Here is a 13,819-nt window from a genome sequence, read left to right as displayed (position 1 = left end):
GATGCAGAGTAGCCAGCAGCTTCTTATATTTCCTTATTCAAATTGAAAAACAAACATTTTCCCCCAGGCTGATCCTGGGGAAGGCCAGATCTAAACCTGACAGAACGTGAATTAGTCTCTGCCCAGTAAGGATATGGAAGTTGGGGATTTCCCGCCTAAGGAGGATGCATCTACTGACTGTCTTTCCAAATATACCACAATTCCCATTCTGGACACTGCTTGCCACAGGGACAGCATGGACAGAAGATGTGAGGGAAGTCTGAAATCTCTCTATCTAACAGTGGGTGCTGCATGGCACAGGCATAGGGGAACAAAGCTGTTGAAGAGTCTTGCTGAATTGTGGAGTGCTTAGAATCTGGTGTGATTACTTCAGATTCCTTTGGTGGAACATACTGTATTAGAAAAGCAGCAGAGCCCTTGGCTTAGCCTTCTCTGGATGCATGTCTTATTGAGTCCAGAAACTCAGCTTTAGCAGTCACAAAGGGGCAGATGTATTAAGCCTGGAGAAGGTATAAAGAAGTGATATTGCACCAGCCAGTCAGCTCCTGTCATTTTTTAAAATCCGTAATGATTGGCTGGTGCGTTATCACTTTGCACTTATCACTGCTTTATCACTTCTTTATCCCTTCTCCAGGTTAATATAAGGTTAATATATCTGCCCCAAAATCTTTAGCTGAGAACTTGGGGTAGATTCACTAAGTAGCGGTTTGTCAATCTGGCCAATTACTCATTCCAATGAAAGTGTGTGCAAGTGACCTATCATTTGCGTTGGGTTCCCATAGGGAGAATACCCCGTCCTTAGTTTGCAGTACTGGAGCCGATGGGTCCTGTCAGCCAATGGCTGGATGACAATTGGTTAGGGGAGACCACTCCATTTTTTTTGTTTAGTGTGCTTGCAAACTGTGGTGGATTTACAGTGGATTTGCATCCGGACAGTGGCTGAGAAACTGATGGATGGCAGTTCTCAAATGGCAGTGAAAACTGATGCTTAGTAAATACTGTATGGTGAAGTAAAAAAAACACAGGTGATGCGCATCAGTTTTGAATTGATGGGAGAACCACCAATTATTAAACTTACCCCCAGGTCTTAGCAGATCTTACTAATTTATATGCTCTACTCTGCACTGTCCCCATAATGTCAGTTATCTAAAGTAATAGCAAGTAAAAGTCAGTGCATTTAATGATAAGATTCAGCTTAAGGTAAAATAGTCCACGCTGTAACTTTGCCTGCGCAGACCCAGCCATTTACCAAAGATGAGAGACTAACCATAAAGTGTTTTCTTATAGTAGTGCCAATAAAACTCTTCCCAGAGAAGATAACGGCATATGGCTCCAAAAGTAAATGAAATGGCTCCGTGGTGCCTCTAAGTTCTAGGTCAAGGACAATGACATCATTCAGTCTTGGCTCCAGCTCGGCAAAGCTGGATGGATGCTTTTCTACACTGAAAATAAAGAGTGCGACAAATCCATTTTATATATGCCATTTTTAAAAAATACTTTTCATTGAAGCAAAAACAACTTACATAATAGGGTATGACATACAAACTAGAATCAAAGAATTCAAATACATATCATGACAATACAATATACGGCATAACTACACCATTACAATAGTAAAACTAAATAAAGTAAACTAATAAACACTTGCCTAACAAGGAAAATTATTACTTAAGACACTATAAATAACAAGAATGCTCAAGAAGTTTAAGGTCGGTATCCAATTGCATGTGGTAATTTACCACATGCCAAAAACGAGCTAAAATAGCCCAATAATATTAGGCTATCCAATTATAGGGGGTAATTCCAAGTTGATCGCAGCAGGAATTTTTTTAGCAGTTGGGCAAAACCATGGGGGTAATTCCAAGTTGATCGCAGCAGGAAAATTTGTAGCAGTTGGGCAAAACCATGTGCACTGCAGGGGGGGCAGATTTAACATGTGCAGAGAGAGTTAGATTTGGGTGTGGTGTGTTCAATCTGCAATCTAATTTGCAGTGTAAAAATAAAGCAGCCAGTATTTACCCTGCACAGAAATAAAAGAACCCACCCAAATCTAACTCTTTCTGCACATGTTATATCTGCCCCCCCTCCCCCCCCCCCCCTGCAGTGCACATGGTTTTGCCCAACTGCTAAAAAAAATCCTGCTGCGATCAACTTGGAATTACCCCCATAGTTCGATTTATTTGTACGGTAAATGACCCGTTTTCGTCTGATAACAAATGGGATCTGGGATAAGTTCCGGACCCATGCGTTATCGTAAATGAAACTGGTCTTCAGCGGCTGCTTACCGCAGATAATGCTTTGGGTGCCTGAGCCAGTCTGGAGAGAAGGGGTTAGAATACAGATACAGCTCTCCAATACATCAAAAAGGATTCTACTTTAGACTCCTTGTGAAATAGAGTGTTAATCTATTCCATTTCAAAACTAATACATACAGTAGTTTGCGGTGGTATAAATGGATAGCTGGAGGAGTCAACTGAATTCAATTCTGATGAATAATTTTTACACCAGCAGCATTAACAACTACCAGTAGCATCCAGCCTCCCTTGGAAACCCACAGACCCTCTGGAAGTCTATTCATAATTACAGAGTGAAGGGGAGAAGGTTGACCAAATTGGTTTCGGGCTGCCATTTCTCCAGAAGGCGTAGCCAGAAATTTGAGGTCCCTGTAGCAACATTTTGAAGCGGCCCCTGCCCCAGTGCTTCTAGAGAGACACCTCTCCGCAGCAGTTGTTAATGTATGCCCCATAATAGTGCCCTAGTTCATTTTCTAAACCATAGTAGTGCCCTAGTTAATGCTATGCCCCACAGTAGTGTCTTAGTCTATTTTATGAACCATACTAGTGCCCTAGTTCACATTATGTCACATTGTAGGGCTGCCAGTACATATTATGCAACACCGTATTCCTAATTCACATTATGACATACAGTGTCCCCAGTTCATATTATGGCACTCTGTATTGCGTCCACTTCATATTGTGCCACATTACAGTGCCCCCAGTTCATGTTATGCCACGGTATAGTGCCCTCCAGTTAATTTTACACCACATTACAATGAGCAGGTCCAGGGGCGTAACTAGATATATTGTAGACTCCAGGGCAAAAGTTTAAACAGGCCCCTATGTACTGTACCACCCAATGGTGAAAAATGTATATAACATATGTAACTTTGACAAGGAAGGTGGGCCCCTCTCAGCTCCGGGCCCCATAGCAGCTGCACACCCTGCAAATATGGTAGCTATGCCCTTGTACTGGACACTACCAGAGACAATGAAACAAGCTGGCTATGTGTGCTTGACATTTAGGACAAGGGGTGTAGATAATAAGCCTATGGCGAATCTCCAATAATAACAAATAGGAGTGATGAAAAATATTACAAAATAATTCCACATATGAACTCAAATTCAGGGCTTTACATTAATCAGGGCTTTACAATAAAAAGCTTTTAGGACGTGAGCAATACATTTTGTCACACCTGTTTGGATAGTCTCACGGTCAATTTGTTCTTTTAGGAACATATAGTGAGTAGTAATGGCTTTAGCAATAGGAATTGGAGTCATTAGCAGTTTATCTGACATACATGCCATTTATTAAGGGTTTATAGATTTGTCCCCACAAGAATTTGGCTGAGAAAACGAGTTTTATGGTAAGAACTTACCTTTGTTAAAACTCTTTCTGTGAGGTACACTGGGCTCCACAAGGACTGGACAATGGGGTATAGAGTAGGATCTTGATCCGAGGCACCAACAGGTTCAAAGCTTTGACTGTTCCCAGAATGCACAGCGCCGCCTCCTATATCACCCCGCCTCCCAGCGCAGGAGCTCAGTTTTTAGTTAACCAGCCCAATGCAGTAGCAGGAAAAGAGACAACAGTTATTAGCCACATACACCACAGTAGTAGCCACATACAGCGGCTAATGCCATACCAACCCAAAGAAGCTAAGTGCGTCAGGGTGGGCGCCTTGTGGAGCCCAGTATACCTCGCAGAAAGAGTTTTAACAAAGGTAAGTTCTTACCATAAAACTCGTTTTCTGCTGCGGGGTACACTGGGCTCCACAAGGATTGGACAATGGGGATGTCCTAAAGTAGTTCCTTATGGGAGGGGACGCACTGTAGCGGGCACAAGAACCCGGCGTCCAAAGGAAGCATCCTGGGAAGCGGCAGTATCGAAGGCATAGAACCTTATGAACGTGTTCCCGGAAGACCACGTAGCCGCCGTGCACAATTGTTCAAGGGTCGCACCACGTTGGGCCGCCCAAGAAGGTCCAACAGACCGAGTAGAATGGGCCTTAATGTGAACAGGAGCAGAGAGACCAGCCTTCACATAAGCATGTGCAATCACCATTCTAATCCATCTGGCCAGGGTCTGCTTGTGAGCAGGCCAGCCATGTTTGTGAAATCCAAACAAAACAAAAAGAGAATCAGATTTTCGGATAGAAGCAGTTCTCTTCACATAGATACGGAGAGCCCGTACTACATCCAAATACCGCTCCTTGGGAGACAAATCAGGAGAGACAAAGGCTGGAACCACAATCTCCTGATTAAGGTGGAACGAATAAACCACCTTAGGTAAATATCCGGGACGAGTCCTAAGAACCACCCGATCACGGTGAAAAATCAGATATGGGGAACTACAAGACAAGGCACCCAGATCCGACACTGTTCTAGCAGAGGCAATAGCCAGCAAGAACACCACCTTAAGGGAAAACCACTTAAGGTCAGCTGAACCAAGGGGTTCAAACGGAGGCTCCTGCAACGCCTCCAAAACCACCGACAAGTCCCAAGGAGCCACAGGCGGGACATAGGGAGGTTGGATACGCAACACACCCTGAGTGAAAGTACGAACATCAGGCAAAGTCGCATTTTTTCTCTGAAACCACACTGACAAGGCAGGAATATGAACCTTTAGGGAGGCCAGACGCAGGCCCAACTCTAGGCCTTGCTGCAGAAAAGCCAAAAGCTTAGCTGTACTAAACTTGGAAGCGTCATAATTGTTAGATGCGCACCAAACAAAGTAGGAATGCCAGACCCTATGGTAAATCCGAGCAGAAGCCGGTTTCCGGGCCCGCAACATAGTTTTAATGACCTCTTCAGAAAAACCCTTAGCCCTCAAGACGGAAACTTCAAGAGCCACGCCATCAAAGACAGCCGGGCTAGGTCCTGGTAGACACAGGGGCCCTGAACGAGAAGGTCTAGGCATTGAGGAAGTAGAATTGGACGCTCTGACGATAGACCCTGAAGGTCTGAGAACCAGTGCCGTCTGGGCCATGTCGGAGCTATGAGAAGCAGATTTCCTTTTTCTTGCTTGAACTTCCGAATTACCCTGGGCAGGAGTGACACCGGAGGGAACACATACGGCAGCCAAAACCTCCACGGTACCGCCAGCGCACCCACGAATGCTGCTTGAGAATCCCTTGTCCTTGCTCCGAAGACCGGCACCTTGTGATTGTGTCGAGATGCCATCAGATCCACGTCTGGAAGACCCCACTTTTCCACGAGGAGTTGAAACACTTCTGGATGGAGGCCCCACTCGCCGGCATACACGTCCTGACGACTGAGAAAGTCCGCTTCCCAATGCAGGACTCCCGGAATGAATATTGCCGATATGGCCGGTAGATGGCGTTCCGCCCAACGTAGAATCCGTGAGACTTCCTTCATTGCCAAACGGCTTTGAGTGCCACCTTGATGATTTATGTAAGCCACTGTGGTGGCGTTGTCCGACTGTACTTGAACAGGACGGTTCTGAATTAAATGCTGGGCCAGGTTCAACGCATTGAAGACCGCCCGCAATTCCAGAATGTTGATCGAGAGGAGAGATTCCTCCTTGGTCCACCGACCCTGAAGGGAGTGTTGCTCCAGCACCGCACCCCAACCTCTTAGACTGGCATCTGTCGTCAATAGGACCCAGTTGGATATCCAAAAGGGACGACCCCTGCACAATTGTTGGTCCCGGAGCCACCAGTGTAGCGACAGACGGACCTCTGGAGTCAATAAGATCATTTGAGATCTGATCCGGTGAGGCAGGCCGTCCCACTTGGCTAGAATCAGCCTCTGGAGGGGGCGAGAATGGAATTGAGCATACTCCACCATGTCGAATGCTGATACCATTAGGCCCAGCACCTGCCGAATGTATCGACACTTGCGGACGAGAATGGAAGCAACGAATCCTGTCCTGAAGCTTCAGGACTTTCTCCTGAGACAAGAACAACCTCTGGTTGTGAGTGTCCAACAACGCTCCCAGGTGCACCATACTCTGAGCAGGGACCAGGGAGGATTTCTTCCAGTTGATGAGTCACCCGTGGGCTTGTAGAAACCGGACCATCATATCCAGATGACGTAGGAGAAGATTTGGGGAATTTGCCAGGATTAACAAGTCGTCCAGATACGACTTGTTAATCCTGGCATCACCGCCATGACTTTGGTAAAGACTCGCGGAGCCGTTGTTAAACCAAAAGGTAACGCCCGAAACTGGTAATGTAGGTTGCCAAAAGCGAACCTCAGGTATTGTTGATGTGACACTGCTATAGGAATATGCAGGTAAGCATCCTGTATGTCCAGGGAGACCAAGTAGTCCCCAGGTTCCAAGGCCAGAACTATAGAGCGAAGGGTTTCCATACCGAACTTGGAAACCTTCACAAACCTGTTCAATGGCTTGAGGTTGAGAATGGGCCGGGAGGACCCATTCGGTTTCGGTACTAGAAACAGCGGAGAATAGTACCCCCGGCCCCTCTGAGCAAGAGGCACCTGTACTACGACTCCTGTATCCAGGAGGGTCTGTACCACCGAGTGTAGAGTTTTTGGCCTTTGTCTGGTCCAAAGGGACGCCTGTCTGGCAAAATCGATGAGGGGATCGGTATTTGAAGGCTATGGCGTAACCTCGAGTGATGACTTCACGTACCCAGGATCTGAAGTGGTCTTCAACCATTCCTGGGTATACCCTAGAAGCCGGCCCCCCACCCTGGGATCCCCCAGGTGGAGGCCCGCCCCGTCATGCGGCATGCTTATCGGTCTTGGAAGCTGGCTGACGGGCAGCCCAGGCTCTTTTGGGCTTCGGCTTACCAGGTTTGGAAGTGCGGGCCTGCTTATGGTACGCCTGACCTTTTGCTTTACCTGAAGGACGAAAGGGGCAAAAGGACGTACCTTTAGCCTTCGACACAGAAGGAGCGGCATTAGGCAGACAGGCAGTTTTGGCAGTAGCCAAGTCAGCCACTATCTTATTTAAGTCCTCCCCAAACAGAATATCTCCCTTGAAAGGCAGTACCTCCAGGGTTTTTCTAGAGTCCAGATCCACAGATCAGGATCTCAGCCACAATATCCGGCGAGCCAGGACTGATGTAGTAGAGGCCTTGGCTGCTAGGATACCGGCATCAGACCCGCCTCTTTAATATATCGAGAAGCTGTGACAATATATGACAAGCATTGTCTAGCATGGTCAGAAGAGATTTCAGCTTCTAACTCCAAGGCCCATGCTTCAATAGCCTCATCAGCCCATGTAGCTGCGATAGTGGGCCTTTGTGCAGCACCCGTGAGGGTGTAAATCGTTTTCAGACAACCCTCCACACGTTTATCCGTAGGCTCTTTTAGAGACGTGACAGGAAGAGCTGAGGAAACCACCATCCTAGCCACATGTGAGTCCACTGGAGGAGGCGTTTCCCAATTTTTAGACAGCTCTGGCGCAAGGGGATAGCAAGCCAGCATCTTCTTTTGAGGCACAAACTTCGTACCCGGGTTTTCCCAGGGTTCCTGACGTATATCCACTAGGTGGTCAGAGTGAGGTAAAACTTGTTTAACCACCTTCTGACGCTTGAACCTATCTGGTTTCTTAGGAGGGACGGATGGTTCGGGATCATCCGTTATCTGCAGAATTAACTTAATAGCCTCCAAAAGATCAGGAACATCCACATGTGAACTACCCTCCCCATCAGCCGTATCTGAGTCAGAACCTGAGGGGTCAGTATATGTGCCGTCTTCATCAGATGAGGTGTCAGTGACAGCAGTGGATTGTGAGGAGATAAGCGCTCGCTTAGAGGACCCCTTGGACTTAGGTGAGCGTTGGTCAGACTTTTTAGTAGTCAAGGACTGGTTCAACTTCTTTAATTGAGCAGATAAATCGTCCGCCCACGGCGGGTTAGCTGCAGGGACCACATACGGCTGTACCGGCATTGGGGGTCCCATAGGGGGTGTCAGTTTATGAACTAGCATATGTAGAAGCGTGCAAAAAGCGGCCCACTGGGGGGCAAGGAGCCACCAGAACCAGAGCCCAAAGCTGCTATATTCTCCTCATAGGTATCTGCGGCTTCAGCAACACCGGCAGTGTGTTCAGCCCCACAACCGTTACACTCAGAAGCAGACATGATATAACTTGCAGTATCAGGTAACACGGTACAATTATCAGCAGTACTATACCTCTAAACCCAAACCCCTGCGCAGTGTTGTCAGCACTAGCAGAGATAAATGAGAGATATGTTGACTAAATCACAGAGAAAAATACGTAATACAGTATATCTTTGTGAAAATCCTATATTAGATAACACCTTACGCACCCAGCCCCCTCAGGTTATGGAATATAGGGATAGCAGGTTGAGTGAAAGACACGAAATGGACACCACTCAGCTATCAAATGCACACACAGAAAGTCACAGTTTGTACAATGCAGAGGTTATTACTGACAATAATACTGCACTGGACTAGCTTACACAGCTATATAACAATAGATATAACAGTACACAGTAAGAACTGGATGTATATCACAGGGTAATTGTACTATACAACCTTGACTACATGCACTCTTTCTTAACTATCACTTTCTAAAAAGGCAGGTAGAATACTTAAGTGTCATGTAAAGGCACAGCGCTGACAACCAGGCGGCTTTACATAGGAGGATTTGCCCAAGCAGTCCCAGGAACAGTGAGCTGAGGGATAATGGCGCCGCAGACACTGACAGGGAGTGAGGAAAAGACAGATATGCAGCTCCAGGGCGGGAACACTTGCTAGAAATGGCGCCCTGGGGCTGGGGGAGGGGCTTCAGGTCTAAGCCTTATCCCCTCTGCTGGCAAAACCACCGGGTACTGTGGGCGATATAAGAATTGGTTTAGAGAGAAAACCTGACCTGCGCCCATGCCCTGGTGATCTAGTGGGATCACCTGTACTGCCACAGTGTCCACCGCCAGAGCGGCCCGCCTCCCACTGACCGCGCCGGATCGCGATAAATACCGGGTCCCGCAAGCGGGACCCACTTACCACCTCCCGAAGCGCGGCCACGCGATCCTGGAGAGCCCCAGCCATGTGTGTCTAACATGAAGAAAACCGGAGCCTCCGCTGTAGGTACCCGGCAACCAGGGCTCGGGAGTGTACAGCGCCGCTGCGGAGAGCTGGAGCTGCAGCAGTGAATGTCACAAGACATTTACCACCGCTGCTGCCCTTGAAGTCTTCACTTTTTACCTCATAAAAAGCTTTTCTTAGGGCTGCTTGGAGCAGCCCCTCTGTTAAGTGCCTGCTTACTGCAGCACCAACTTACAAAACTGAGCTCCTGTGCTGGGAGGCGGGGTGATATAGGAGGCGGCGCTGTGCATTCTGGGAACAGTCAAAGCTTTGAGCCTGTTGGTGCCTCGGATCAAGATCCTACTCTACACCCCATTGTCCAATCCTTGTGGAGCCCAGTGTACCCCGCAGCAGAAAGAATTTTTGTTTTTAATATTGATCATCACTACAGTACTACTTTGTATGCTGAGTGCCATATACATGATCTAACTGTAGGTTTTCTGTCTGAGGAATACATAATTGGTGTCCATACCCCAGATCAGAAGCCAGACAGGCTCATTATGTCTACCTACCTAGAAGATACACAGCTGGTGGTGCACACCTATGTATACTTGAATGTCTACCTAGTACACACCTGGTTGTATACAGGGTCAAATGCATCGTCCTTACTGTATTTGAGAAGGCAGGTCCCTGACTTTGAATTTTTGGAGGCCTCTATATCTACTGCTGCTCTCCAGCATTTAGGACAGTCTGACTGCCTCTTATGTTTCCACATCATAAATAATCTTATGTATTTAAGGGCTAATGATGGGCAGTACTTTTTTCTACTGAGACAGTAAAAATGCCTAAACCCAACACTGTCACTAGCGGAGAGCTATGCCTATGCTCATATTATATATAGCACATTGCACCCATCCTGTCACACATCTAACAAATGTGTTTTGTGCATAAGGTTGATCTCGGTTTTGCAGCACATTAGTATTATCAGGAGCTGTATTCTTACCTTGGGGGATCTGGGACGTCTCTCAATACCATTTGAGCCACACTGTGATATTCAATGAGCTATAAATAAATGGAAACACAGAAAAGCATTAAAGGAAACATTTCAAATCTAAAGGGCCCCATACACTACTGCGACATGTCGGATCCTCATGTCGCAGGCGATCACCCTTGAACCGCCCAGCAGCCTCCCGGGCGGCAGGATCGCATAAGATACATTGTAAGCAAAAGGACCGCATACAATGTATCTTATGTGATCCCAGCCATGCCTGCGGGGTCCAACATATCACTAGTGCAGCACAGTCAATCTAGGAGATCCGATCCGATGCTCACGGGACCGCGCATCGGATCAGATGTAAAACACATCTGATATGGCCGATTTCATCCGATATATCGGCCTGAATGGCCGAAATCGGATGAAATCGAACATTATCGTTGTAGTGTATGGGGCCCTTTACACTGAAGCGGTATATATCATATATACTGTACATTGTGCTGGTAAATCAACAAGTTTTCCTTAAGAATAAGCATTACAACTGAATAAACAAAAACCTGTGCTACATGTGGATAACTAGACAGATAATGGATTTAGAAAATGTATAATAGCATTCTGTTAGACTGCTCTACACTGCTATTCACTTGGAACTGAATTCATTTGGACTATTTGGGATCTGCCTGGGAATTTAGGGGGTGATTCAGACCTGATCGCTGCTGTGCATTTAAAAGCGAGCAATCAGTAATAGACTGTGCACGCGTATGCTCCGCAATGAGCACGCGCGTCGGCAAACAACAGTCAGTGACAGGCTGGTGCGAAAAATGCAATCGCACAGCCATTTGCATGCTGATTGACCGGAAGAGACCGTTTGTGGGTGGTAACTGAACGTTTTCTGGGAGTGTCAGGAAAAACGCAGGCGTTCCCAAGCATTTTCAGGGAGGGTATGTGACGTCAGCTCCGGACCTAATCAGCCTGTTATCATCGCACTGGAGGAGTAAGTCCTGGGCTGCACACACAGACTGCACACACAGAGGAAAAATCATTCAATGGTGAGTGAGGTGCAAACGGATTTGCAGCTGTCTGCTGAGTGAGGGATTTTTAGCTGCTCGGTGTACACAGACGATCGCACACATGCACAGCGAATATACACTCCCCCTTGGGCGGCGACTATCTAAATGCAGCACAACAATTTTAGCAGTCCATCAATCAGGTCTGAATCACCCCCTCAGTCCCCTATTTTTCTGCATCCAGGTTTCAAACATAAGTGCGAGGAAAGAAGAGGTCTGTGACAATTAATATAGCTATGCCTTATTTCCCATGTCAAATGTGTACTTTTTTTTATCTCCATAGCATCTCCCTCCTCACCCCCAGATTGTGCTTAAATCAACCTTAATATTGTTAATATCTGCAATTGTGTTGTTATCTGTTACACTTTAGTTAATGTATTCAGGTTAGACCTAGTTTCCTTTTGTTTACTAACACTACAGTGGACACTCAAAGGGTGAGTCATATAAAGTACCATTGTCCCTTTCTGTTTACTCCCTGTTGTCCAACAGTAAACTGACCAGACAGAGGGGCTCTCTGGTGGATGTAATCACCTTGATTAGAATATGTATTGTATTCCAAAGCTGTAAGATCCTAAGACAAAGCAGTCAAACACACCCCTGCAATATGAAGCTACTGAGGGTATAAGTAGAGCTACCCAGAGAGCTGAGGGAGATTCTCTGCTCCTTGACTAAGAAGTAATGGCCCTCATTCCGAGTTGTTCGCTCGCAAGGCGATTATAGCAGAGTTACACACGCTAAGCCGCCGCCTACTGGGAGTGAATCTAAACATCTTAAATGTGCGACCGATGTATTCGCAATATTGCGATCAAAACCGAGTTAGCAGTTTCTGAGTAACTCCAGACTTACTCTGCCTGTGCGATCAATTCAGTGCTTTTCGGTCCCGGCTGACGTCATAAACACACCCAGCGTTCGCCCAAGCACTCCCACCGTTTCTCCAGACACGCCTGCGTTTTTTCCGGAAACGGTAGCGTTTCCTGCCACACGCCCCTAAAACGCCGTACATCCGCCCAGTAACACCCATTTCCTGTCAATCACAATGCGTTCTCCGGAGCGACGAAAAAGCCGTGAGTAAAATTACTTTCTTCTTAGTAAAGTTACTTGACGCATGCGCAGTGCGAACATTACGCATGCGCACTAAGAGAATTCTCACTGCGATGCGATGAAAAATACCGAGCGAACAACTCGGAATGAGGGCCAATGGCCCTCATTCCGAGTTGTTCGCTCGCAAGGCGATTATAGCAGAGTTACACACGCTAAGCCGCCGCCTACTGGGAGTGAATCTAAACATCTTAAATGTGCGACCGATGTATTCGCAATATTGCGATCAAAACCGAGTTAGCAGTTTCTGAGTAACTCCAGACTTACTCTGCCTGTGCGATCAATTCAGTGCTTTTCGGTCCCGGCTGACGTCATAAACACACCCAGCGTTCGCCCAAGCACTCCCACCGTTTCTCCAGACACGCCTGCGTTTTTTCCGGAAACGGTAGCGTTTCCTGCCACACGCCCCTAAAACGCCGTACATCCGCCCAGTAACACCCATTTCCTGTCAATCACAATGCGTTCTCCGGAGCGACGAAAAAGCCGTGAGTAAAATTACTTTCTTCTTAGTAAAGTTACTTGACGCATGCGCAGTGCGAACATTACGCATGCGCACTAAGAGAATTCTCACTGCGATGCGATGAAAAATACCGAGCGAACAACTCGGAATGAGGGCCAATGTTCTGTTAGGAGTGTGTGGTGGGAATTGTCGTGTGGAATTGGATTACAGAAGTGTGCTGAGTTGTTTATAACCCATTCTGTTCAATAAACCACTGCTGGTTTTTTCTCTACCACCGTGCCCGAGTGATTTGGAACCCGGTATCTTCACATTTGGTGGCAAGCAGAGGGATCACTCAGGTTACAAGCACGGAAGATATCACAGCAGAATGGAGGCAGCAGCACAAACCTACAAACACAACAAGAAGGGAGTCCTGCAAGAACTGTGTCATGCAAGAAAAAAATAAGAATTTACTTACCGATAATTCTATTTCTCGTAGTCCGTAGTGGATGCTGGGAACTCCGTAAGGACCATGGGGAATAGCGGCTCCGCAGGAGACTGGGCACAAAAGTAAAGCTTTAGGACTACCTGGTGTGCACTGGCTCCTCCCCCCATGACCCTCCTCCAAGCCTCAGTTAGGATACTGTGCCCGGACGAGCGTACACAATAAGGAAGGATTTTGAATCCCGGGTAAGACTCATACCAGCCACACCAATCACACCGTACAACCTGTGATCTGAACCCAGTTAACAGCATGATAACAGCGGAGCCTCTGAAAAGATGGCTCACAACAACAAAAACCCGATTTTTGTAACAGCAACTATGTACAAGTATTGCAGACAATCCGCACTTGGGATGGGCGCCCAGCATCCACTACGGACTACGAGAAATAGAATTATCGGTAAGTAAATTCTTATTTTCTCTGACGTCCTAGTGGATGCTGGGAACTCCGTAAGGACCATGG

The 13,819-nt window shown here is 46.9% G+C and overlaps 1 protein-coding gene across 5 annotated transcripts in view; it reads right to left on the bottom strand.

Moving 5' to 3' along the window:
• Window positions 1-13,819, bottom strand: part of DLEC1 (DLEC1 cilia and flagella associated protein) — a 247,281-nt gene that overhangs the window by 140,592 nt on the left and 92,870 nt on the right. For all 5 annotated transcript variants that reach the window (XM_063921795.1, XM_063921794.1, XM_063921796.1 and 2 more), the window contains exons 16-17: window positions 10,261-10,319; window positions 1,268-1,442 (exon numbers count right to left, since the gene is read on the bottom strand). In XM_063921795.1, the coding sequence (XP_063777865.1) occupies window positions 1,268-1,442; window positions 10,261-10,319 (234 nt within the window). The remainder of the gene's footprint in view (window positions 1-1,267; window positions 1,443-10,260; window positions 10,320-13,819) is intronic.

The sequence above is a fragment of the Pseudophryne corroboree genome, chromosome 5 (genome assembly GCF_028390025.1).
Source record: "Pseudophryne corroboree isolate aPseCor3 chromosome 5, aPseCor3.hap2, whole genome shotgun sequence".
NCBI classification, from domain to species: domain Eukaryota; kingdom Metazoa; phylum Chordata; class Amphibia; order Anura; family Myobatrachidae; genus Pseudophryne; species Pseudophryne corroboree.
Note: the sequence above shows the minus strand (reverse complement) of the source record. Positions and strands in the feature narration are given on the sequence as shown.